We start from the raw sequence: 24,858 nt of genomic DNA, 5'->3' as shown, positions 1-24,858 counted from the left end.
CCTAGAATCTCATATTTGGCCAAATGAAGCTTCATAAGCAAAGGAGAAATAAAATATTTTTCAGACAGTCAAATGCTGAGGGAATTCATCTACCACCAGGCTTGACTTGCAAGAGCTCCTGAAGGAAGCACTAAATATGGAAAGGAAAAGCCATTATCAGCAGCTACAAAACATACTGAAGCACACACTGAAGACCAATGAAACTGTGAAGCAACTACATCAACAAGTCTTCAAAATCATGATGACAGGATCAAATTCACACATAACAATACTAACTTTAAATGTAAATGTGCTAAGTGCCCCAATTAAAATATACAGAATGGTAAGCTGGTTAAATTGTGAAGACCCATTGGTGTGCTGTATTTAAGAGACTCATATGCAAAGACACGCGTAAGTTCAAAATAAAGGGATAGAGGGAAATCTACCAGGCAAATGGAGAGCAGAAAAAAGCAGGGATTGCAATCCTAGTTTCTGACAAAGTAGACTTTAAAGCAATAAAGACCAAAAAAGACAAAGAAAGGCATAGCAAAGGGTTCAATTCAACACGAAGAACTATCCTAAATATATATGCACCCAATACAAGAGCAGATTCATGAAATAAGCTCTTAGGGACATACAAAGAGACGCAGACTCCCACACAATAATAGTGAGAGACTTTAACACCCCGTTGTCAATATTAGACAGATCATTGAGACAGAAAGTTAACAAAGATATTCAGTACTTGAACTCAGCTCTAGATCACTCAGCTCAAGTGGACCTGATAGACCTTTACAGAACTCTCCATCCTACAACAGAATACACATTCTATGCATTGCCACATGGAACTTACTCTAAAATCGATCACATAATTGGAAGTAAAACACTCCTCACCAAATGCAAAAGAACTGAAATCATAACAAACAGTCTCTCAGATCACAGCATAATTAAATTAGAACTCAAGACAAAGAAACTCACTCAAAACCACACAGCTACATAGAAATTGAACAACCTGTTCCTGCATGACTCCTGGTTAAATAATGAAATTAAGGCAGAAAGCAAGAAGTTCTTTGAAACCAATGAGAACAAAGAGACAATGTATCAGAATCTCTGGACACAGTTAAAGCAGCTGTTAAGAGGGAAATTTAGAGCACTAAATGCCCATATCAAAAACCTAGAAAGCTCTCAAATTGAAATGCTAACATTAAAACTAAAAGAACTGGAGAACCAAAAGCAAACTCCAAAGCTGGCAAAAGACAAGAAACAATCAAGATCAGAGCAGAACTGAAGGAGATAGAGACAAGAAGAATGCTTCAAAAAATCAAGGAGTCCAGAATCTGTTTTTTTTGCAAAAACTAATAATATAGATAGACTGCAGGTTAGCTAGACTAATACAGAAGAAAAGAGAAAAGAATCAAATAGACAATAAAAACTGTTAAAGAGGATATCACCACTGACCCCACAGAAATAAAAACAATAAAATAAAAACAATCATCAGAGAATACTATAAATACTTCTATGCACATAACCTAGAAAATCTAGAAGAAGTGGCTAAATTCCTGGACACATACACTCTCCCAAGACTGAACCGGGAAGAAGCTGAATCTCTGAATAAACCAATAACAAATTCTGAAATTGAGGCAGTAATAAATAGTCTAAAAAAAAAAAAAAAGTTCAGCACCAGAAGGATTTACAGCTGAATTCTACCAGAGGTACAAAGAGGACCTGGCACCATTTCTTTTGAAACTATTCCAAACAATTGAAAAGGAGGGACTCCTCTCTAATTCATTTTATGAGGCCAGTATCATCCTGATACCAAAACCTGGCAGAGATACAACAAAAAAGAAAGCTTCAGGCCAATATCCCTGATGGACATTGATGCAAAAATTCTCAGTAAAATACTGGAAAACCAAATACAGCAGCACATCATAAAGCTTATCCACCCTGATCGAGTTGGCTGTATTTATTGCTGGGATGCAAGGCTGGTTCAACATAGGCAAATCAATAAATGTAATTCATCACATAAACAGATCTAAATATAAAAACCACAGATAATAGACACAGAAAAGGCCTTTTATAAAATTTAACATCCCTTCATGTTAAGCACTCTCAACAAACTAGGTATTGATGGAACATATCTTAAAAAACAATAAGAGGCATTTATGACAAACTGACAACCAATATTATACTGAATGGGCAAAAGCTGGAAGCAGTTCTTGTGAAAACCAGCACAAGACAAGGATGCCCTCTCTCACCACTCCTATTCAGCATAGTATTAGAAGTTCTGACCAGGGCAATCAGGTAAGAGAAAGAAATAAAGTGTATTCAAATAGGAAGAGAGGAAGTCAAGTTATCTTTGTTTGCAGATGACATGATCCTATATCTAGATAACCCCATCATCTCAACCCAAAAGCTTCTTAAGCTTACAAGCAACTTCAGCAAGGTCTCAGGAAACAAAATCAATGCAGAAGTTATAAGCATTCTTATACACCACACACAGGCAAGCAGAGAACCAAATCATGAATGAACTCCCATTCACAATTGTTACAAAGAGAATAAAATACTTAGGAATACAGCTAACAAAGGAAGTGAAGGACCTCTTCAAAAAGAACTACAAACCACTGCTCAAGGAAACCAGACAGGACACAAACAAATGGAAAAATATTCTGTGCTAATGGATAGGAAGAATCAACATCATGAAAATGACCATACTGCCCAAAGTAATTAATAGATTCACTACTATTCCCATTAAACTACTAAGGACATTTTTCACAAAATTAGAAAAAAATATTTTAAAATTTATATGGAACCAAAAAAGGGCTCATATAGCCAAGACAATCCTAAGCAAAAAGAACAAAGCTGGAGGCATCATGCTACTGGATTTCAAACTACTATAAGGCTGCAATAACCAAAACAGCATGGTACTGGTACAAAAACAGGCACATAGACCAATGGAACAGAATAGAGAACCCATAAATAAGACTGCACATCTACCACTATCTGATCTTCAAAAAACCTGACAAAAACAACCAATGGGGAAAGGATTCCCTATTTAATAACTGGTGCTGAGAGAACTGGCTATCCATATGCAGAAAATTGAAACTGGACTCCTTCTTCACACTTTATACAAAAATTAACTCAAGATAGATTAAGGACAGGCCAGGTGCGGTGGCTCACACCTGTAATCCCAGCACTTTGGGAGGCCGAGGCAGGTGGATCACGAGGTCAGGAGATCGAGACCATGCTGGCTAACATGGAGAAACCCGGTCTCTACTAAAAATACAAAAAATTAGCTGGGCATGGTAGCGGGCGCTTATAGTCCCAGCTACTCGGAAGGGTGAGGCAGGAGAAAGGTGTGAACCTGGGAGGCAGAGCTTGAAGTGAGCTGAGATTATGCCACTACACTCCAGCCTGGGTGACAAAGTGAAACTCCATCTCAAATAAATAAATACATTAAAGACTTAAATGTAAAACTCAAAACTATAAAAACCCTAGAATAAAATCTAGGCAATACCATTCAGGACGTAGGCATGGGCAAAGATTTCATTAAGAAATCACTGAAAGCACTTGCAACAAAAGGAAAAATTGACAAATGGGATCTAACTAAACTGAAGAGCTTCTGCATAGCAAAAGAAACTATTATCAGAGCCAATAGGCAACCTACAGAGTGGGAGAAATATTTTGCAATCTATTCATCTGATAAAGGTCTAATATCCATAATCTACAAGGAACTCAAACAAATTTACAAGAAAAAAATCAAACAACCCCATTAAAAAGTGAGCAAAGGACATTAACAGACATTAACAGAAGACATTCATGCAGCCAACAAACATGTGAAAAAAAGCTCAATATCACTGATCATTAGATAAATGCAAATGAAAACCACAATGAGATACCATCTCATGGCAGTCAGAATAGCGTTTATGAAAAAGTCAAGAAACAACAGATGCTGGTGAGGTTGTGGAGAAACAGGAACACTTTGACACTGTTGGTGAGAATGTAAATTAGTTCAATCTTTGTGGAAGACAGTGTGGGAATCCTCAAAGATCTAGAACCAGAAATACCATTTGACCCAGCAATCCCATTTCTGGGTATATACCCAAAGGAATATAAATCACTCTGTTACAAAGATACATGCATGTATATGTTCATTGCAGCACTATTCACAATAGCAAAGACCTGGAATCAACCCAAATGCCCATCAGTGACAGACCAGATAAAGAAAATGTGGAACATATACACCATGGAATACTGTGCAGCCATCAAAAGGAATGAGATCATGTCCTTTGCAGAGATGTGGATAAAGCTGGAAGCCATTATCCTCAGCAAACTCATGCAAGAACAGAAAACCAAACACTGGATGTTCTCACTTGTAAGTGGGATCTGGACAATGAGAACACATGGACACAGGAAGGGAAACAACATGCACTGGGGCCTCTTGGGAAGTGGGGTTGCAGGAGGGAGAGCATTAAGAAAAATAGATAATGCATGCTGGGCTTAATACCTAGGTGATGGGTTGATAGGTGCAGCAAACCACCAGGGCACAGGTTTACCTATGTAACAAACCTGCACATCCTGCACATGTACCCCAGAACTAAAAATAAAAATTAAAAGAAAAAAACGTATTCATTAGTTCCTCCAACAAATATTTTCTGAATATCTGTAACTATGAATTTCATTAAACTTACTCTTCATGTGTTAAAAAAAAGAAGACATTTATGTGGCCAAGAAAAATGAAAAAAAGCTCAACGTCACTGGTCATTAGAGAAATGCACATCAAAAGCACAATGAGATACCATCTCACACGGGTTAGAATGGCAATTATTAAAAAGTCAAGAAAAAACAGATGCTGGTGAGGCTGTGGAGAAATAGAAACTCTTTTACACTGTTGGTGGGAATGTAAATTAGTTCAACTATTGTGGAAGACAATGTGGGGACTCCTCAAAGACCTAGAGGCAGAAAGACAGTTTGATCCAGCAATCCGATTACTGGGTATATACCCAAAAGAATATAAATCATTCTGTTATAAAGATATGTGTATGTACATGTTCATTGCACATGTATCTTCATTGCAGCACTATTTGCAATAGCAAAGACATGAAATCAACCCAAATGCCCATCAATGATAGAGTGGGTAAAGAAAATGTGGTACGTATACACCATGGAATACTGTGCAGCCATACAAAGGAATGAAATCATGTCCTTTGTAGGGACATGGATGAAGCCAGAACCCATTATTCTCAGCAAACTAATGCAGGAAAAGAAAGCCAAACACCACATGTTCTATAAGTGGGAGCTGAACAATGAGAACACATGGACCCAAGGAGGGGAATGACACACACTGGGGCCTGTCGGGGATGAGGCAGTGGGGAGAGAAAGCATCAGGAAAAACAGCTAATGTATGCAGGGCTTACTATCTAGGTGAGGTTGATAGGTGCAGTAAACCACCAGGGCACATGTTTACCTATGTAACAAACTTGCACATCCTGCACATGTATCCTGGAACTTAAAATGATAAAAAAGAAAAAAAGATAAGAATAGGTAAATTGTACTTCATCAAAATTAAAGACTTTTGTGCATCAAAGAACATTATTAAGAAAGTGAAAAGATAACCTACAGAATGGGAGAAAATATTTTCAGATCATATATAAAGGTCTGGTCTCAAGAATATATAAACAACTCTTATAATTCAATAGCAAAAAGACAAATAATTCAATTAAAATGGGCAAAGGACTTGAATAGACATTTCTCCAAAGAGGATATACAAATGGCCAATAAACACTTGAAAAGATGCTCAAAATCATTTGTCATTGGGAAAATGCAAATCAAAACCACAATAATATACCACTTGGCACCTATTAGAATGGTGATAACAATTTTTTTAAAAAGGAAAAAACAAGTGTTGATAAGGATGTGGATAAATTATAACTCTTGTACACAGCTAGTGAAAATGTAAAATAGTACAGCCGTTGTGGAAAACAGTTTGTCAGTTTCTCAAAATGTTAAGCATAGAATTATATGACCCAACAATTCCATTCCTAGGTATATACCCAGATAAATTAAAAACAGGTAGTCAAATACTTGTATACATAATAGCACTATTCGCAAAAGCCTAAAGGCAAAAACAACCCAGATGTCCTCTGATAGATGAATGGATAAATAAAATGTAGTATATACAGAATATAAAATACTATTCAGCCAAAAAGGAATGAAGTACTGATACATGGTACAACATGGATGAACCTGGAAAACATGATGCTAAGTGAAAGAAGTCAGACACGAAAGGTCATATATTTTATGATTTCATTTATATGAAATTATCCAGAATAGGTAAACCCACAGAGACAGAAAGCAGATCAGTATTTGCCAGGGGCGAGGGGGAGGGGAGAATGGGAAATGACTGCTTAGTGGGTACAGGGTTTCCTTTTGGGGTGATGAAAATGTTTTAGAATAATAGAAGTTGTGGCTTCACAACATTGTGAATGTACAAAATGTCACTTTAAAATTATTACATTGTGTTATAAGAATTTCACCTTAATAAAAAATGTCTGAGTGTGAACAGAGAAACAACCAAAGCTGAATCTGGGTTTAAGGGACCAAAAACAGAGGCCTGAATGCCTGGAGGCCACATTGGAGATTGTAGATTCTGAGAGGTGGAAAAACACGTGTCTTTGAGGATAATGAAAAAATATAAAACAGCTCTCGACCTGTTAAGCACAACAAACATTTGAAGATATGGACGGTTGGTAAAAAGTAGATAACACTGCTCAGGGGGCCATCAGGTCACAATCTCTTCACAGAAGAGCATTGCACATTTTGACTCAACCTCAGAATCAGCCCTCATGTGTTTGTTTTACTTACATTTCCAACCACTGCTCTCTCCTGGACATCAGAATACCTATGTCTGCTTCCTGCAAACACACTCAAAGTTAGTTCCTATTTCTTCCTCCCTACAATCCCTGTGTGACTGAAGTCCAGTGGAATTTAGAACCTTGTTGCTCAGTGTGGTCCATGGTTAGGCAGCATTGGTGTCACCTGGCAGCCTGTTAGAAATGCAGAATCTTATTCCCTATTCCAGAATCAGCATTTTAGTAAGATTCTCCCAAGTAATTTATATGCACACTTAAGTTTGACAGTTTTCCATCTATAAAAATTGAAATGAAGAAACAAATGAGATTTATTTTCTCTAGGATGTCATGATGCTTGATTTTAGTTATAATTATTTTGTTCTGTTAGTTTTGCCACCCAGGGCTTGAGTTAAAGGAAATGGGATTATTTCTCAATATGGTTTGTCTTTTCAGCTAAATTTTCTAAAAGGAGTCAGGATAGTGCCCAACCCACTTGAAAAAATGTAGGCTGGTGTGAGTCATTGTTTTTCATGGTTGTTTCCAAGATTGATTTCATTTGCCCCACACTTTTGCAACAGTGGTCTTCTTTCCCTTCCTAAATCACTCCAGGCTCTTTCCTGCATCAGAGCTTTTGTACACTTGATTCCCTCTGCCTTAAAAGCTTCTTCATTTGACTCTTCCTGTTTAACTTTTCACACCCTTTAAATATCAGATGAGATGTTACTTTTCCAGAAAGTCCTTTTTTCATCACTCCATCCAAAGCAGGTCCCAGTGTTTTTCTCTATCAAGGTCCCCTGCTTATTTATTTATTTGCTAGCCTCACATTTTCTAATTATGTATGCATTTGTATGAATATATGACTGTGTGTAAGCCAAGTAGTGCAGTGAAGTGGTTATAAACACAGACTCCAGAGCCAGGCTTCCTGATTTCCAATTCTAGCAGCCACTTCTCTCCTGGGTCTCAGAACACCTGCATCTGCCTCCTGAAAACTCATTCAAATGTGTTTCTCTTTCTATACCCATTTCCCCTAAAAGTGTGGGGCAGAGAGCAAGTTACTTAAGTGTTCTGTGCCTTCTTTCCCCATCTGTGAAGTGGAGATTGGAGCACTGTATATTTCATAGGGTCATTATAAGAAGTATTCATGGAAATAGGGAGAAGAAGAGGAGTTTTAACATGAGGACATTCAGAATATTTTATTCTAGAGGTGGAATTAATTTTGCAGGGAGGTAAAAATGAAGCAAAAACTCAAGATTCTGCTCCCAGGTCAGGAAGTGGCTCTTGAATGAAAGAAAGAATTCTCTCTCTTTCTGCATTTTATATGTATTTCCCAAAGTTCTGTACTCATTCCAGTTTTCTCCTCAATGTAACATATCTGTATGCCATTGATTTTTTAAGTCTCTAGCCTCAGCCCTACCCCTAGTCCTAAGTTCCCAGGAACTTTCACATAACTTCCTCATGGATGGAACACTGACATCCTAAAATCAGTAGGTCCAAAATTGAACTCACCTTCCTCCTGTGGCTGCTGTCCACCTTCCAATTTTGTCACTTTCTTTGCCTATCCTGTTTGAAATTTCACTGCCCTCTTTACCATATTTCATCTCTTCCTTTCCTACTTGATTTATTTATGCCTTATCACTACCGAATACACTATTTTACTTGTTTATCTTTTTTTACGGTTTGTCTCCTGCTAAAATGTTAACTCTATGAGAGCAGGAATTTTTGCTTGCTTCACTCATGATGTATTCACGCAAATTAGAACAGTGCCAAGCATTCAGTAGGCGCTTGATGAATATTCATTCCTTTCCCCTCATTCCAATTGCCAATTAATCTACTTAACTCCATATTGATGGGATCTCTTGCTTCGGTCCCTTCTTTCTTTTATGCTGCTGCCACACTCATTCAACTGTCATTGTTTCTCAGAACTATTACAAGAGCTTGCCGCATGCTGGCTAATGAAATTTGGGCAAATTATTTAAGTGAACTTCACCTCAGTTCTTTATTTTAAAATGGAGATAATAATAGTATAAATTCATAGAATTCTCATGAGACTCATAACGTGTGTACAGCACCTGGCACAATACTTGAAATACAATAAGTACTCAGTGGATGCTTCCTACTTTCATCCACTACCCTGGGCTAGCTCTGGGCTACGTTTCCGTTGTCTGCTGGCCTATCTCTGCCTGAATGCTACACTTTGTCTCCCTTGGACCATTTGTAGTTCCCCAAATATGATACGAATCTTCATCTTCTCCATATAATGGACAGGAGGGAACAAGAAGCCAGTTGGATCAGTTCATTCTTTTCTCACTGCCATATTGCTGTGAGAAAAGCAATGCCATATTGCTGTGCTTTTCTCAATGCCATGCATTGCTGGACTAGCTAGTCCTCATTTGTACTAAAGGAGGGGAGAGATGGAAACCTTTTTTTTTTTTTTTTCCGCAACGAGCTAAAGGTGAGAGGATTATTTTTAGTGTGTTCAGTTGGGCCCAGAAAATTTGGCTCAGCTGAAAAATAGGTTTTTAATATTTTAGATGAGGATAGTGAGGTCCAGGAAGGATAAGTAACCTCCCCGAGGTTCACAGTATGATAGCAGCTAAATCGGTATGAGGGCTCATTTTCTTGATCTTGGTACTCTTTATAACACAAGATGCTGGTCATAAACCACAAACAGTCTTATCTTGCAAAAACTTATTTCCTCTGCCCTAGCAAATAACTTTCTTAGATGCAGACACAGTTGAAATTGTTCACTGACAACCATCTCAGGCTTATCGCATCCAAAGTTGAGAGGAGGTAGTAGTATATCAGGTAACACTGTGAGTGTCCCCTTTCCACCCCCAATCCCTTGGCAGAGAACCAGACAGACAATTGTATACAGACAATTTAGGTTGAGCAAGCGCCACAAAACCAGGAAGTCACTCAGTGACTACACCGGTCTGGATTGACATTTACCTGGGCCAAAGCAGAAGACAAACAGGAGCGATTGGAACAGCCACAACATGCTTTCCGTGGTGAGACTGGTGCTTGAGACCTTGAGGCAGTCAACGTTTTGCTTTTCTGTCATAAACTGAAAATACTTTTTACTGAGACTTCCCCTTCCTCTCAGAGGCGTGGTGAGAACTTTTTCTCCTAACTGAAAACCCTAATTTCTAACTGTGTTAATCTTTTGTTTACTTTTTTCTGAACTAACTGCACAAATCTTTTTTTTTTTTCTTTTTGGGAAAAGAAGATAAAGTCCTTTATTGCATCTTTCATAAACTTATATGTAAAAGTCTGTAAGGAATTTCCTAAAATCTACTAGAACCAATAAGTCAGTTCAGCAAGGTGAAAAGATACAAAACCAACATATAAAATTCAATTGCAATTGTGTATACTCGCTGAGTAATCTGAAAATAAAATTAGAAAAACAATTCCACTCTAATTATATCAGAAAAAATACTTAAATATAAAGCTAACAAAAAGCCAGAAGAAAACTAAATTTTTAAAAATCTAATTTTTCTTTTCTTCTTCTTCTGTTTCTTTTTTTCTTTCTTTTTTTTTGCTGTTTGGGGATGCTTTTACTTATTTATTTATTTTTTATTACTATACTTTAAGCTCTGAGATACATGTGCAGAACGTGCAGGTTTATTACATAGGTATACATGTGCTGTGATGGCTTGCCGTACCCATTAACCCATCATCTACATTAGATATTTCTCCTGATGCTCTCTCTCCTCTTGCCCCCCACTCCCTGACATACTCCAGCGTGTGATGCTCCCCTACCTGCATCCATGTGTTCTCATTGTTCAACTCCCACTTATCAGTGAGAACATGTAGTGTTTGGTTTTCTCTTCTTGTGTTAGTTTGCTGAGAATGATGGTTTCCAGCTTCATCCATGTCCCTACAAAGGACATGAACTCATCCTTTTTTATGGCTGCATAGTATTCCATGGTGTATATGTGCCACATTTTCTTTATCCAGTCTATCATTGATGAGCATTTTGTTTGGTTCCAAGCCTTTGCTATTGTGAACAGTGCTGCAATAAACATACGTGTGCATGTCTCTTTATAGCAGCATGATTTATAATCCCTTGGGTATATTCCCAGTAATGGGATTGCTGGGTCAAATGGTATTTCTGGTTCTACATCCTTGAGGAATCACCATACTATCTTCCACAATGGTTGAACTAATTTATACTCCCACCAACAGTGTAAAAATGTTCCTATTTCTCTACATTCTCTCCAGCATCTGTTGTTTCCTGATTTTTAAATGATTGCCATTCTAACTGGTGTGGGATGATATCTCATAGTAGTTTTGATTTGCATTTCTCTAATGACCAGTGATGATGAGCTTTTTTCATATGTTTCTCGGCCCTATAAATGTCTTCTTTTGAGAAGTGTCTTAATATCCTTTGCCCACTTTTTGATGGGGTTGTTTTTCTCTTGTAAATTTGTTTAAGTTCTTTTTGGATCCTGGATATTAGCCCTTTGTCAAATGGATAGATTGCAAAAATTTTCTCCTTTTCTGTAGGTTCTCTGTTCACTCTGATGCTAGTTTCTTTTGCTGTGCAGAAACTCTTTAGTTTAATTAGGTCCCATTTGTCAATTTTGGCTTTTGTTGCCATTGCTTTTGGTGTTTTGGTGTTGAAGTCTTTGCCCATAACTATGTCCTGAATGGTATTGCTTAGGTTTTCTTCTACGGTTTTTGTGGTTTTAGGTCTTCCATTAAAGTCTTTAATCCATCTTGAGTTAATTTTAGTATAAGGCATAAGAAAGGGATCCAGTTCTGCATATTGCTAGCCAGTTTCCCCAACACCATTTATTAAATAGGGAATCCTTTCCCCATTGCTTGTTTTTGCTAGGTTTGTCAAAGATCAGATGGTTGTAAATGTGTGGTGTTATTTCTGAGGCCTCTGTCCTGTTCCATTGGTCTATATATCTGTTTTGGTACCAGTACCATTCTGTTTTGGTTACTGTAGCCTTGTAGTATAGTTTGAAGTCAAGTAATGTGCTGCCTCCAGCTTTGTTCTTTTTGCTTACAATTGTCTTGGCTACATGGGCTTGTTTTGGTTCTATATGAAATTTAAAGTAGTTTTTTTCTAATTCTGTGAAGAAAGTCCAAGTGGTTTAATGGGAATAGCATTGAATCTATAAATTACTTTGGGCAGTATGACCATTTTCATGATGTTGATTCTTCCTATCTATGAGCATGGAATGTTTTTGCCATTTGTTTGTGTCCTCTCTTGTTTCCTTGAGCAGTGGTTTGTACTTCTTGAAGAGGTCCTTCACATTCCTTGTAAGTTGTATTTCTAGGTATTATGTTCTCTTTGTAGCAATTGTGAATGGGAGTTCACGTATGATTTGGCTCTCTGTCTGTCTATTTTTGGTGTATAGGAATGCTTGTCATTTTTGCACATTGATTTTGTATCCTGAGACTTTGCTGAAGTTGCTTATCAGCTTAAGGAGATTTTGGGCTGAGACGATGGGGTTTTCTCAATGCGCAATCATGTCATTTGCAAACAGAGACAATTTGACTTCCTCTCTTCTTATTTGAATGTGCTTTATTTCTTTCTCTTGCCTGATTGCCCTGGTCAGAACTTCCAATACTATGTTGAATAGGAGTGGTGAGAGAGGGCATCCTTGTCTTGTGCCGGTTTTCAAAGGGAGTGCTTCCAGCTTTTGCCCATTCAGTATGATAATGGCTATGGGTTTGTCATAAATAGCTCTTATTATTTTGAGATACGTCCCATCAATACCTAGTTTATTGAGAGTTTTTAACATGAAGAGATGTTGAATTTTGTCAAAGGCCTTTTCTGCATCTATTGAGATAATTATGTGTTTTTTTGTCATGGGTTCTGTTTATGTGATGGATTACATTTATTGATTTGTGTATGTTGAACCAGCCTTGCATACCAGGGATGAAGCCAACTTGATTGTGGTGGATACGATTTTTGATATGCTGCTGGATTCAGTTTACCAGTATTTTATTGAGGATTTTTGCATTGATGTTCATCAGGGAAATTGTCCTAAAGTTTTCTTTTTTGTTGTGTCTCTGCCATGTTTTGGTATCAGGATGATGCTGGCCTCATAAAACGAGTGGAGAGGAATCCCTCTTTTTCTATTGTTTGAAGTAGTTCCAGAAGGAATGCCACCAGCTCCTCTTTGTACCTTTGGTAGAATTTGGCTGTGAATCCGCCTGGTTCTGGGCTTTTTTTTTTTTTTTTTTTGGGTTGGTAGGCTATTAATTACTGCCTCAAATTCAGAGCTTGTTATTAGTCTGTTCAGGGACTTAACTGCTTCCTGATTTAATCTTGGGAGGTTGTATGTGTCCAGGAATTTATCCATTTCTTCTAGATTTTCTAGTATTTGTGTAGAGGTGTTTGTAGTATTCTCTGATGATAGTTTGTATTTCTGTGGGATCAGTGGTGATGTCCCCTTTATCATATTTTATTATGTCTATTTGATTCTTCTATTTTCTTCATTAGTCTGGCTAGTTATCTATTTTGATCTTTGCAAAAAAAAAAAAAAGGCTCCTGGATTCATTGATTTTTGAAGAGTACTTCATGTCTCTATCTCCTTCAGTTCTGCTCTGATTTTAGTTATTTCTTGTCTTCTGCTGGCTTTTGAATTTGTTTGCTCTTGCTTCTCTAGTTCTTTTAATTGTGATGTTAAGTTTCGATTTTAGATTTTTCTTGCTTTCTCTTGTGAGCATTTAGTGCTATAAGTTTCCCTGTATATACTGCTTTGGCTATGTACCAGAGATACTAGTACATTGTGTCTTTGCTCTCATTGGTCTCAAATAACTTATTTATTTCTGCCTTAATTTTTTTATTTACCCAGTAGTCATTCAGGAGCAGGTTGTTCAGTTTCCATATAGTTGTGTGGTTTTGAGTGAGTTTCTTAATCTGAGTTCTAATTTGATTGCACTGTGGTCTGAGAGACAGTTTGTTATGATTTCCATTCTTTTACATTTGCTGAGGAGTGTTTTACTTCTAATTATGTGGTCAATTTTAGACTAAGTGCAATGTGGTGCTGAGAAGAATACATGCTCTGTCGATTTGGGGTGGAGAGTTCTGTAGATGTCTATTAGTTCCGCTTGGTCCAGAGCTGAGTTGAAGTCCTGGATATCCTTGTTAATTTTCTGTCTTGTTGATCCATCTAATATTGACAGTGGGGTGTTAAAGTCTCCCATTATTATTGTGTGGCAGTATAAGTCTCTTTGTTGGTCTCTAAGAACTTGCTTTATAAATCTGGATGCATCTGTATTGGGTGCATATCTATTTAGGATAGTTAGCTCTTCTTGTTGCATTGATCCCTTTACCATTATGTAATGCTCTTCTTTGTCTTTTCTTTGTTGTTTTAAAGTCTGTTTTATCAGAGAGTAGGATTGCAACCCCTGCTTTTTTTTTTTTTTGCTTTCCATTTGCTTGGTAAATATTCCTCCATCCCTTTATTTTGAGCCTATGTGTCTCTTTGCCTGTGAGATGGGTCTCCTGGATACAGCACACCGATGGGTCTTGACTCTATCCAATTTGCTAGCCTGTGTCTTCTGATTGGGGCATTTAGCCCGTTTATGTTTAAGGTTAATATTGTTATGTGTGAATTTTATCGTGTCATTATGATGCTAGCTGGTTATTTTACCTGTTAGTTGATGCAGTTTCTTCATAGTGTTGATGGTCTTTATAATTTGGTATGTTTTTGCAGTGGGTGGTACTGGTTGTTTCTTTCCATGTTTAGTGGTTCCTACAGGAACTCTTGTAAGACAGGCCTGATGGTGACAAAATCTCTCAGCATTTGCTTGTCTGTAAAGGATTTTATTTCTCCTTCGCTTATGAAGCTTAGTTTGGCTGGATATGAAATTCTGGATTGTACATTCTTTTCTTTAAGAATGTTGAATATTGGCCCCCACTATTCTTGTTTGTAAGGTTTCTGCTGAGAGATCTGCCCTTAGTCTGATGGGCTTCCCTTTGTGGGTAACCTGACCTTTCTCTTTGGCTACCTTTAACATTTTTTCCTTCATTTCAACCATGGTGAATCTGAAGATTATGTGTCTTGGGGTTGCTCCTCTCCAGGAGTATGGATAGGTGACAAAGTGCTAGCAGCCCTCACTCTCAGCACCTCCTCAGCCTCAGCGTCCACTCTGGCGGCGCTTGAGGTGCCCTTCAGCCTGTTATGGCACTGGCACCGTGGGAGCCCCTCTCTGGGCTGGCTAAGGCCAGAGCTCCCTCCCTCTGCTTGCCCGGAGGTGTGGAGGGAGAGGCAAGGGCAGGAACCGGGGCTCCCCACTGCGCTCGGGGGCCGGTGTGAGTTCGGGGGGGGGGGCTGCAGGTGCAGACTCCACACAGGGAGCCACTGGCTGGCATTGCCGGCCCAGGGCAGTGAGGGGCTTAGCACCCGGGCCAGCAGCTGTGGCGGTTGTGCTGGGTTTCCCAGCAGTGCTGGCCTGCCAGCGCTGCACTCAAATTCTCCCCGGGTTTGGCTGCCTCCAGGTGGGGCAGGGCTTGGGACCTGCAGCTCCGGACCTGCAGCCTGCCTGTCTGAGCTACTTCCCCTGTGGTGGGCTCCGGCACAGCCTGAACCTCCCCAACAGGTGCTGCCCCTGCTCCATGGTGCCCAGTCCCATCGACAGCCCAAGGGCTGAAGAGTGCAGGCGCCACTGGGGACTGGCGGGCAGCTCTGCCTGCAGCCCTGGTGCAGGATCCACTGGTTGAAGCCAGCTGGGCTCCTCAACTGGATGGGGACTTGGAGAACTTTTATATCTAGCCAGAGGATCCTATGTGCACCAATCAGCACTCTGTGTCTAGCTCAGGTTTGTGACTACACCAATTGGTACTCTGTATCTAGCTAACCTAATGGAGACTTGGAAGACTAGCACTCTGTGACTTTGTGTCTAGCTCAAGGATTGTAAATGCACCAATCAGCACTCTGTGTCTAGCTCAAGGTTTGTAAATACACCAATTGGTACTCTGTATCTAACTAACCTAGTGGAGACTTGGAGGACTAGCACTCTGATTGTGTCTAGCTCAAGGATTGTAAATGCACCAATCAGCACTCTGTGTATAGCTCAAGGTTTGTAAATACACCAGTCAGTACTCTGTGTCTAGCTCAAGGTTTGTAAACACACCAGTTGGTACTCTGTATTTAGCTAACTCTGTATCTAGCTAACTCGCACTTTGTGACTCTGTGTCTAGCTCAAGGATTGTAAATGTACCAATCAGCACTCTGTCAAAAACGGACCAATCAGTTCTCTGTAAAGTGGACCAATCAGATCTCTGTAAAATGGCCCAATCAGCAGGATTTGGGTGGGGCCAGATAAGGGAATAAAACCAGCTGCCCCAGCCAGCCAGCTGCAACCTGCTGGGGTCCCCTTCCACACTGTGAAAGCTTTGTTCTTTTGCTCTTTGCAATAAAGCTTGCTGCTGCTCACTCTTTGGGTCCATGCTGCCTTTATGAGCTGTAACGCTCACCACAACGGTCTGCAGCTTCACTCCTGAAGCCAATGAGACCATGAACCCACTGGGAAGAACGAGTAACTCCAGATGCGCTGCCGTTAAGAGCTGTAACACCCACCATGAAGGTCTGCGGCTTCACTCCTGACAGTGAGACCACGAACCCACCAGAAGGAAAAAGCTCTAGACACATCTGAACATCTAAAGGAACAAACTCCGGACACCCCATCTTTAAGAACTGTAACAGTCACCGCAAGGGTCCGCGGCTTCATTCTTGAAGTCAGTGAGACCAAGAACCCACCAAATCCGGAAACGGTATCTTTGTGGAGTTCTCTGTATTTCCTGAATTTGAATGTTGGCCTATCTTGCTAGGTTGGGAAGTTGTCTTGGATAATATCCTAAAGTGTGTTTCCAACTTGGTTTCATTCTCCCTGTCACTTTCAGGTATACCAATAAACGTAGGTTTGGTCTTTTCTGATAGTCTCATATTTCTTGGAGGCTTTGTTCATTTCTTTTCATTCTTTTTTCTCTAATCTTGTCTTCATGCTTTATTTCATTAAGTTGATCTTCAATCACTGATATCCTTTCTTCTGCTTGATGAATTCAGCTATTGATACTTGTGTATGTTTCACGAAGTTCTTGTGCTGTGTTTTTCAGCTCCATCAAGTCATTTATGTTCTTCTCTAAACTAGTTATTCTAGTTAGCAATTCCTCTAACCTTTTTTCAAGCTTCTTAGCTTCCTTGCATTGGATTAGAACATGCTCCTTTTGTTAGGCAGGGATCTAGACCCGACATGGCGGTGCCACCCGGCGTAGCAGGCCCTTTGTTCGAGATTTCCCTTCCTCTTTGAACACACCTGCAGACTTGCATATGTCAGAGGTTCCGGCTGGGCAACCACACTCCCCCATGACCTGCAGCTCACCTACATTCCACAAGTTCGTAAACAGCAGTTTCGGTTAACAGTTTCCAAAGACCCCTTCCTCATGACCCTTACTCGACTCCTGCCCTAGTAGTTTCAAGACCCCCCAGGTCCTGTTTGTACAACCAGCTTCCCTACCTCTTGGGCTATAAAAAAGCCCCTACCCTCCTCCCTCAGCACGACTACCTCGACCCGCACCTTTGGACCAAGAAACCTCTCCCGTGAGTCCTAATAAAGGCTATTCTCACTGCCATTTGCCTTGTGTCTTCATTCCTGGTTCGGCTCCAGTCTCAGTTTACCTTTACATTTGGTGCCAAAACCCGGGAGGAGACCCCTCCCCCGGACCCCTGCCGGGCCGGGCAGGCTCCCCTTTCCCTGAGCCAGGACCTCCTTTCCAAGCCGGGAGCTGTTTCACCAAATCCAAGAGTCAATTCGATCACTGCTGGGTAAGTTCTCACCCGTCCTGTAGGCCCCCTGGGAAGTCCCTGTCCAAAATGCATGGCCACGTCAGGGACTCCCTCCAGTCAACTGTGACCTTGGCACCGGGGACTAGGAGATGTCCAACCTCCCCAGAAGCCGCCATACCCCGCACTCTGCGTGGCAGTAGGAGGACACTCCCATTGCCTCCGGACTGCCCATCTTAGGATTATGGGAACTACCCAGTCCAAACCAGACCGAAAATCCCCTCTGGGGTGCCTCTTGGTGAATCTCCAGACTTTAAGTCTCAGCCAAGACATAAAACAAAAGCGGCTCATTTTCTTCTGCATTTTCTTCTGCAGCATGGCTGCAATATAAATTGGATAATCACTCTCAGTGGCCTGCAGAAGGCACTCTAGACTTTAACATCCTCACGGATCTCACCAACTTCTGCAAGAGACTAGGCAAATGGCTCGAGATGCCCTATGTTCAAGCCTTTTGGGACTTGAGTTCTCGCCCAGATCTCTGCGCCCAATGCTTGCTAGCTCAGGTCCTACTCGCAAAGTCTCTTCCCTCGAGCAAGGAGAGGGATGATTCCTCCTCTTTTTCTGAGCCTCCTGACACCCTATATCGGCCACCCCTCCAGTCTCCCACCCAACCTCCTCCTTATCCTGACCCACCATTATCCCTGTCCTCATCAACGCCTCCCCTCCCTTCCACGCCTCATGTGCCCTTACCAAACCCGACAGATTCTGTCTCCCCTACCTCCACCTCCTCCCCTTCCTCACCTGTCTCAGCCCATACTCGGTCCAGGACTGACCTCTTGTGTCCCTTGCAAGAGGTGGCAGGCGCCGAAGGAGTAGTCTGGGTCCATGTGCCGTTTTCATTGGCAGACTTGTCTAAGTTTGAGGAGCGTGCAGGCTCCTTTTCGGCCAATCCTACTCGTTATATCAAAGAGTTCAGGTATCTATGCCAGGCATTTGATCTCACCTGGCATGACCTCCATGTCGTTATGAACTCAACCCTGTCTCCTGAGAAGCAGGAGCGTATCCTAGTGGCAGCCAGGCAGCACGCTAACCAGGTTCATTTAACTGACCCCGCCATGCCAGTCAGCACTGAGGCAGCGCCCTCGGCTGAGCCCGACTGGGACTACCAGGTAGGGCAGGCAGGTCGCCGCCGCCGAGACATGATGGTTCAGTGCCTTCTTGCTGGCATGCAGGCAACCTCTAACAAATCAGTCAGCTTTAACAAACTAAAAGAGGTAGTCCAAGGCGCAGATGAAAATCCGGCCGTTTTTCTTAACCAGCTGACTGAGGCACTTATTCAGTACACCCGCCTTGACCCTGCCTGCCCCGCAGGAAGAACCGGCTTGGCCTCATATTTCATTTCTCAGTCAGCCCCTGATATCCAAAAAAAAAATTTAAAAAGGCAGGGGAAGGCCCTCAAACTCCCATCCAGGATTTAGTCAAACTGGCCTTCAAGGTCTACAACTCCAGTGAGGAAGCAGCTGAGACCCAACGACAGGCCAGGCTAAAACAGAAGGTGCAACTCCAAACCCAGGCCTTGGTAGCAGCCCTGAGGCTGGCCGGCTCCAGGAGCTCCCAGAAAAGAGGTACTACCCTAGCACCACCTGGTGCCTGCTTCAAGTGCGGCAACGATGGCCACTGGGCCAGGCAGTGCTCTAACCCAAAGGAGCCAACTTGCCCCTGTCAGAACTGTCAGCAGATAGTCCACTGGAAGTCAGACTGCCCCGACCTAAGGATGGTCGCCGTGCCTCCACATGACGACCCTCCTCCAAGTATTGGAGGCACCTTCCAGCTCCTCAACACCGATGCAGATTGAAGAGGCCCAGACTCGGGGACCTCTCTCACTCTCACCGAGCCCAGGGTTATGCTCCAGGTAGCGGGTAAGTCCATATCCTTCCTTATGGACACAGCGGCTACCTACTCTGTTTTGCCTTCCTTCAGTGGCCCCAGCCACCCCTCCACTGTCACAGTCATGGGAATTGACGGCACTCCCTCCACCTACCGCCAGACTCCTCCTCTGTCTTGCTGCCTGGATGGCTCCCTCTTCTCGCACTCATTTCTTATCATTCCTTCATGCCCAGTCTCCTTGTTAGGACGAGATCTCCTCTCCAAGCTAGGGGCCTCAGTTCACTTCTGACCCAACCCCTCCCCACACCTCGCGTTCCTCTTCCCCCTTCTCTCACCTGGCAAACCCTGCCTGGCTAACCCCCCACTCCCGTTTGCAGTCCCCATTAACCCTAAGGTGTGGGACACCTCCACCCCGATCATTGCCCAGCACCACATTCCGGTCTGCATCTGGCTAAAAGATCCTTCCAAGTTCCCCTCTAGACCCCAGTTCCCTATCTCCCTTGAACACCGACAAGGACTTAAACCCATCATTACACGCCTGCTCTGGCAGCACATTCTAGTTCCCACCAACTCACCATGTAATACTCCTATCCTGCCTGTACGGAAAAGCTCTGGGGCCTATTGTCTTATACAGGACCTACGCCTCATCAGTGAGGCAGTAGTCCCTACCTTTCCAGTTGCTCCTAATCCATATGCACTCCTCTCACGCGTTTCCCCTGACACCACTCATTTCACTGTCCTTGACCTGCAGGATGCCTTCTTTACCATCCCTCTACACCCAGACTGCCACTTTCTGTTTGCCTTCACATGGGAGGACCCAGACACTCATGTTTCTTCCCAGCTGACCTGGACTGTCTTGCCTCAAGGGTTCCGAGATAGTCCCCATTTTTTCAGACAGGCACTGGCACGGGACATCCTCCTCTGCCCCCTAACCCATAGCACCCTTCTACAATACGTAGATGATCTATTACTATGTAGTCCTTCCTGGGAGTGCTCCCTTGCAGACACTGCTACACTTTTAAATTTTTTAGGCAACCAAGGTTATCGGGTTACCCCGGCTAAGGCTCAACTTTGCACCCCTACTGTCACCTACCTAGGTATACTCTTCACACCCACTACGAAAAGCCTCACGGCAGATAGAATGAGCCTCATCAAAACTCTCCAGCCTCCTCAGGATGCAGAAGAGATCTTGTCCTTCCTAGGACTGGTAGGGTATTTCAGGTATTGGATTTCCAACTTCAGGGTCTTAGCCAAGCCCCTCTACCAGGCTGCCAAGGAGACACCCACTGGACCGCTATCCGACCCCTCCTTGGTTGCCAGCTCTTTCAAGAAGCCTCAGGACTGTCTCCTTTCTGCCCCTGCTCTCTCTCCCCAACCCCCTTCGGCCCTTTCATCTATTCACCGAGGAGCACCAGAAGGTAGCCGCCAGCCTCCTAGCCCAGCCGGTTGGATCCACATACCAGGCTGTGGCCTATCTCTCCAAGCAGTTAGATCCCACAGTCCAGGGCTGGCAACCTTGTGTGTGAACCCTGGTGGCTGCCACAGAACTTACCCAAGAGGCCCTCAAGCTTACCCTAGGGCATCCTCTCACAGTCTACTCTTCTCACTGACTGTCAGATCTCATTACACACAAGTGTCTCAGCCATCTCACCTTGTCCTGGCTTCAACAGTTCCACCTGCTATTCATTGAAAACTCTCACATCACTCTCACCACCTCACCCCCTCTAAATCCTGCTACCCTCTTGTCCACTCTAGGATACGATTCCGCCCCCGCACATTCCTGCCCAGAAGTTCTCACCACCCTGCCACCTGCCTGCCTCGATATTTCCGAATGGCCGTTAGAATACCCAGACCGTACCCTGTTCGTAGACGGGAGTTCTGTCTTAACCCCCAGTGGATGCCGACAGGCAGCATATGCTGTCGTAACAGCAACCCAAATGGTTGAAACCAGGCCCTTGCCTCTAGGCACCACCTCCCAGAAGGCTGAACTCACTGTCCTTACTCGTGCCTTACTTCTCTCCAAAGGGCAGAGGGTTAATATCTATACAGACTCTAAATATGCTTACCTTATTGCACATACTCACTCTATTCTCTGGCAAGAGAGCAGGTTTCTTACCACCAAAGGGATGCCAGTAGTCAATGAACCACATACAAAGAGGTTGCTTAATGCTGTCCAGGCCCCCAAAGAGGTAGCCATCATCCACTGCAAAAGACACCAGCATTGTAAGGACCCTGTGTCGCAAGGTAACAGCCTAGCTGACTCCACCACATGGGCCACTGCCTTCACTTCCTCCCCTCCCCGAGCACCTTTGCTCTTTCTTTCCCCAACATATTCCCCCGACTACTCTTCCCAGGAACTTCAAACCCTGATGGCCCACCCCAGTGTTACCCGAAACAAGGATGGGTAGATGTTCATTGACAGCTGAATAGCGCTCCCTCAGACTCAAGCAGTACATATACTGACCGACATACACCGCTCTCTCCACATAGGACCCAAGGCTATGTACAACTTCCTAGAACCCATCTTTCACCTTCCCTCACTGCAGGCCCAAATTAAAAAAGTACATCAGCAATGTGCCACCTGTTTGGCCACTAACCCCCAAGGTAGGCTCAGACATCCAGGGCCTACTCATCAGCTAAGAAGCCACCAGCCAGGAGAAGATTGGCAACTTGATTTTACCCACATGCCCTGACATAAAAAATTTTGCTACCTGCTGACCTTAGTTGACACCTTCTCAGGATGGATTGAGACTTTCCCCACCACTCGAGAGACTGCAGAAGTTGTGGCAATTATTCTCCTAGAGCACATTGTTCCCAGGTTCCGTCTCCCCTGAACCATCCAATCAAACAATGGTCCGGCTTTCATTTCCAAACTCACCCAGCAGGTGGCAGCTGCACTCCAGATTACCTTGAAGCTCCACATTCCCTAACATCCGCAGTCATCCAGTAAGGTAGAATGCACAAATGGCCTCCTTAAACTGCATCTAACCAACCTCCTCACTCTAGAAAAAGTCCAAGAAGGACTCCACAAAAAAACATCAGGATTAGAGTCCCCACTCGGGTGGTGACAGTCGTCCATGGCCGGCTGGGTTCTACCCTTCCTAAGCCCCTTATTAATCATTTACTTCTTACTACTCATAGCTCCCTGTATCCTCCACTTCATCCAGGACTGCATGAAAGAAGTCTCCTGGGTCACTTTCAATCAGATGCTGCTTCACCCCTATACTCGAGTTCTGACCTCCGAAGAACCCCACAACGACCCATACCAGCAGGAAGCAGCCAGATGAACACGTTGCCCCTTTTTTCTTATTAGAAAGAGGTCAGAATGTTAGGCAGGGATCTATACCTGACATGGCGGTGCCACCTGGCGTAGCAGGCCCTTTGTTTGAGACTTCCCTTCCTCTTTGAACATACCCGCAGACTTGCATATGTCAGAGGTTCCGCCTGGGCAACCACACTCCCCCATGACCTGCAGCTCACCTACATTCCACAAGTTCGTAAACAGCAGTTTCGGCTAACAGTTTCCAAAGAGCCCTTCCTCATGACCCTTACTCGACTCCTGCCCTAGTAGTTTCAAGACCCCCCAGGCCATTTGTACAACCAGCTTCCCTACCTCTTGGGTTATAAAAAAGCCCCTACCCTCCTCCCTCAGCGCAACTACCTCGGCCTGCACCTTTGGACCAAGGGACCTCGCCCGCGAGTCCTAATAAAGGCTATTCTCACTGCCATTTGCCTTGTGTCTTCATTCCTGGTTTGGCTCCAGTCTCAGTTTACCTTTACACCTTTAGCTCAGAGGAGTTTGTTATTTGTCAATTCATCATACTCATTCTCCTTCCAGTTTTATTCCCTTGCTGATGAGGAGTTGTGTTCCGCTGGAGGAGAGGAGGCATTCTGGTTTTTGGAATTTTCAGCCTTTTTTGCACTGTTTTTTCCCCATCTTTATGGATTTGTCTACCTTGGTCCTTGATGTTGGCGAGCTTCAGATGGAGTTTCTGTGTTGACATCCTTTTGGTTAATGTTGATGCTCTTCCTTTCTGTTTGTTAGTTTTCCTTCTAACAGTCAGGCCCCTCTGCTGCAGGTCTGCTGGAGTTTGCTGGAGGTCCATTCCAGACCCTATTTGCCTGTATCATTAGTGGAGGCTGCAGAACAGCAAAGATTTCTGCCTGTTCCTTCCTCTGGAAGCTTCATCCCAGAGGGGCATCTGCCAAATACCAGCTGGAGCTGTCCTGTATGAGGTGTCTGTCAACCCCTGCTGGGAGGTGTCTCCCAGTCAGGAGGCATAGGAGTCAGGAACCCACTCGAGGAGGCAGCCTGTCCCTTAACAGTGCTTGAGTGCTGTGCTGGGAAAACCACTGCTCCCTTCAGATTCAGCAGGCAGGAACGTTTAAGTCTGATGAATCTAAGCCCACAGCTGCCCCTTCCCCCAGGTGCTCTGTTCCAGGGGGATGGGAGTTTGCTCTATAAACCCCTGACTGAGGCTGCTGCCTTTCCTTTAGGGATGCCCTTCCTAAAGAGGAGGAATTTAGAGAGGCAATCTGGCCCACAGCGGCTTTGCCGAGCTACCCTGAGGTCTGCCCAGTTCAAACTTCCTGGCAGCTTTGTTTACACTGTGAAGGGAAAATCGCCTATTCAAGCCTCACTAATGGTGGATGCCCCTGCCCCCACCAAGCTCGAGCTTTCCAGGTCGGTTTCAGACTGCTGTGCTGGCAGCGAGAATTTCAAGACAGTGGATCTTAGCTTGCTGAGCTCCGTGGGGGTGAGATCTGCTGAGCTAGACCGCTTGGCTTCCTGGCTTCAGCCCACTTTTCAGGGGAATGAATGGTTCTGTCTCACTGGTGTTCCAGGTGCCACTGGGGTATGGGAAAAAAACAAAACAAAACAAAAACCTCCTGCAGACAGCTTGGTGTCTGCCCAAATGGCTGCCCGGTTTTGTGCTTGGAACCCAGGGCCCTGGTGGTGTAGGCACCTGAGGGAGTCTCCCGGTCTGCAGATTGTGAAGACCGTGGGAAAAGTATAGTGTCTGGACTGGAGTACACCATTCTTCACGGGACAGTCCCTTCCAGCTTTCCTTGGCTAGGGGAGAGATCCTCAAGCCCTTGTTTCCCAGGTGAGCTGGGTGCCTCAGTTGGAAATGCAGAAATCACCCAACTTCTGAGTTGATCTCATTGGGAGCTGCAGACTGGAGCTGTTCCTATTTGGTCATCTTGCCCAGAAGTCAACTGCACAAATCTTAATTGTGCAATGTGAATTGGAAATTTCACTTTCCATCTATATACTTTTTCCATTTGGAGGGAATTATTTTATTGTGGTAAAATAACCTAAATTATATATTGTGATTATGTAACCTAAAATTTATCATTTTAACCATTTTAAGTGTACAATTTAGTGGCATTAATGC

The 24,858-nt window shown here is 43.2% G+C and overlaps 1 protein-coding gene and 1 long non-coding RNA gene across 14 annotated transcripts in view; one reads left to right on the top strand and one right to left on the bottom strand.

Moving 5' to 3' along the window:
• SLAMF6 (SLAM family member 6) overlaps window positions 1-10,130 on the bottom strand; it is a 40,012-nt gene extending 29,882 nt beyond the window's left edge. For 2 of the 13 annotated variants that reach the window (XM_033197446.1, XM_033197445.1), the window contains exon 1: window positions 9,774-10,130. In XM_033197446.1, the coding sequence (XP_033053337.1) occupies window positions 9,774-9,885 (112 nt within the window). In that variant the 5' untranslated portion in view covers window positions 9,886-10,130. Of the gene's footprint in view, window positions 1-6,837; window positions 7,020-9,773 lie in introns of all 13 variants that reach the window. The other 11 variants (XM_033197447.1, XM_033197449.1, XM_033197441.1 and 8 more) reach the window with 10 other exon arrangements.
• Window positions 10,131-17,372: 7,242 nt separating this feature from the next.
• LOC117075277 lies at window positions 17,373-20,697 on the top strand. The gene is made up of 3 exons (XR_004433930.1): window positions 17,373-17,614; window positions 19,299-19,491; window positions 20,557-20,697. It is a non-coding gene; the product is annotated as an uncharacterized LOC117075277 (long non-coding RNA).
• Window positions 20,698-24,858: the final 4,161 nt, after the last annotated feature.

The sequence above is a fragment of the Trachypithecus francoisi genome, unplaced genomic scaffold (genome assembly GCF_009764315.1).
Source record: "Trachypithecus francoisi isolate TF-2019V2 unplaced genomic scaffold, Tfra_2.0 Lachesis_group5, whole genome shotgun sequence".
Taxonomy (NCBI): domain Eukaryota; kingdom Metazoa; phylum Chordata; class Mammalia; order Primates; family Cercopithecidae; genus Trachypithecus; species Trachypithecus francoisi.
The sequence above is the reverse complement of the archived record's forward strand: the minus strand, read 5'-3'. Positions and strand labels throughout refer to the sequence as shown.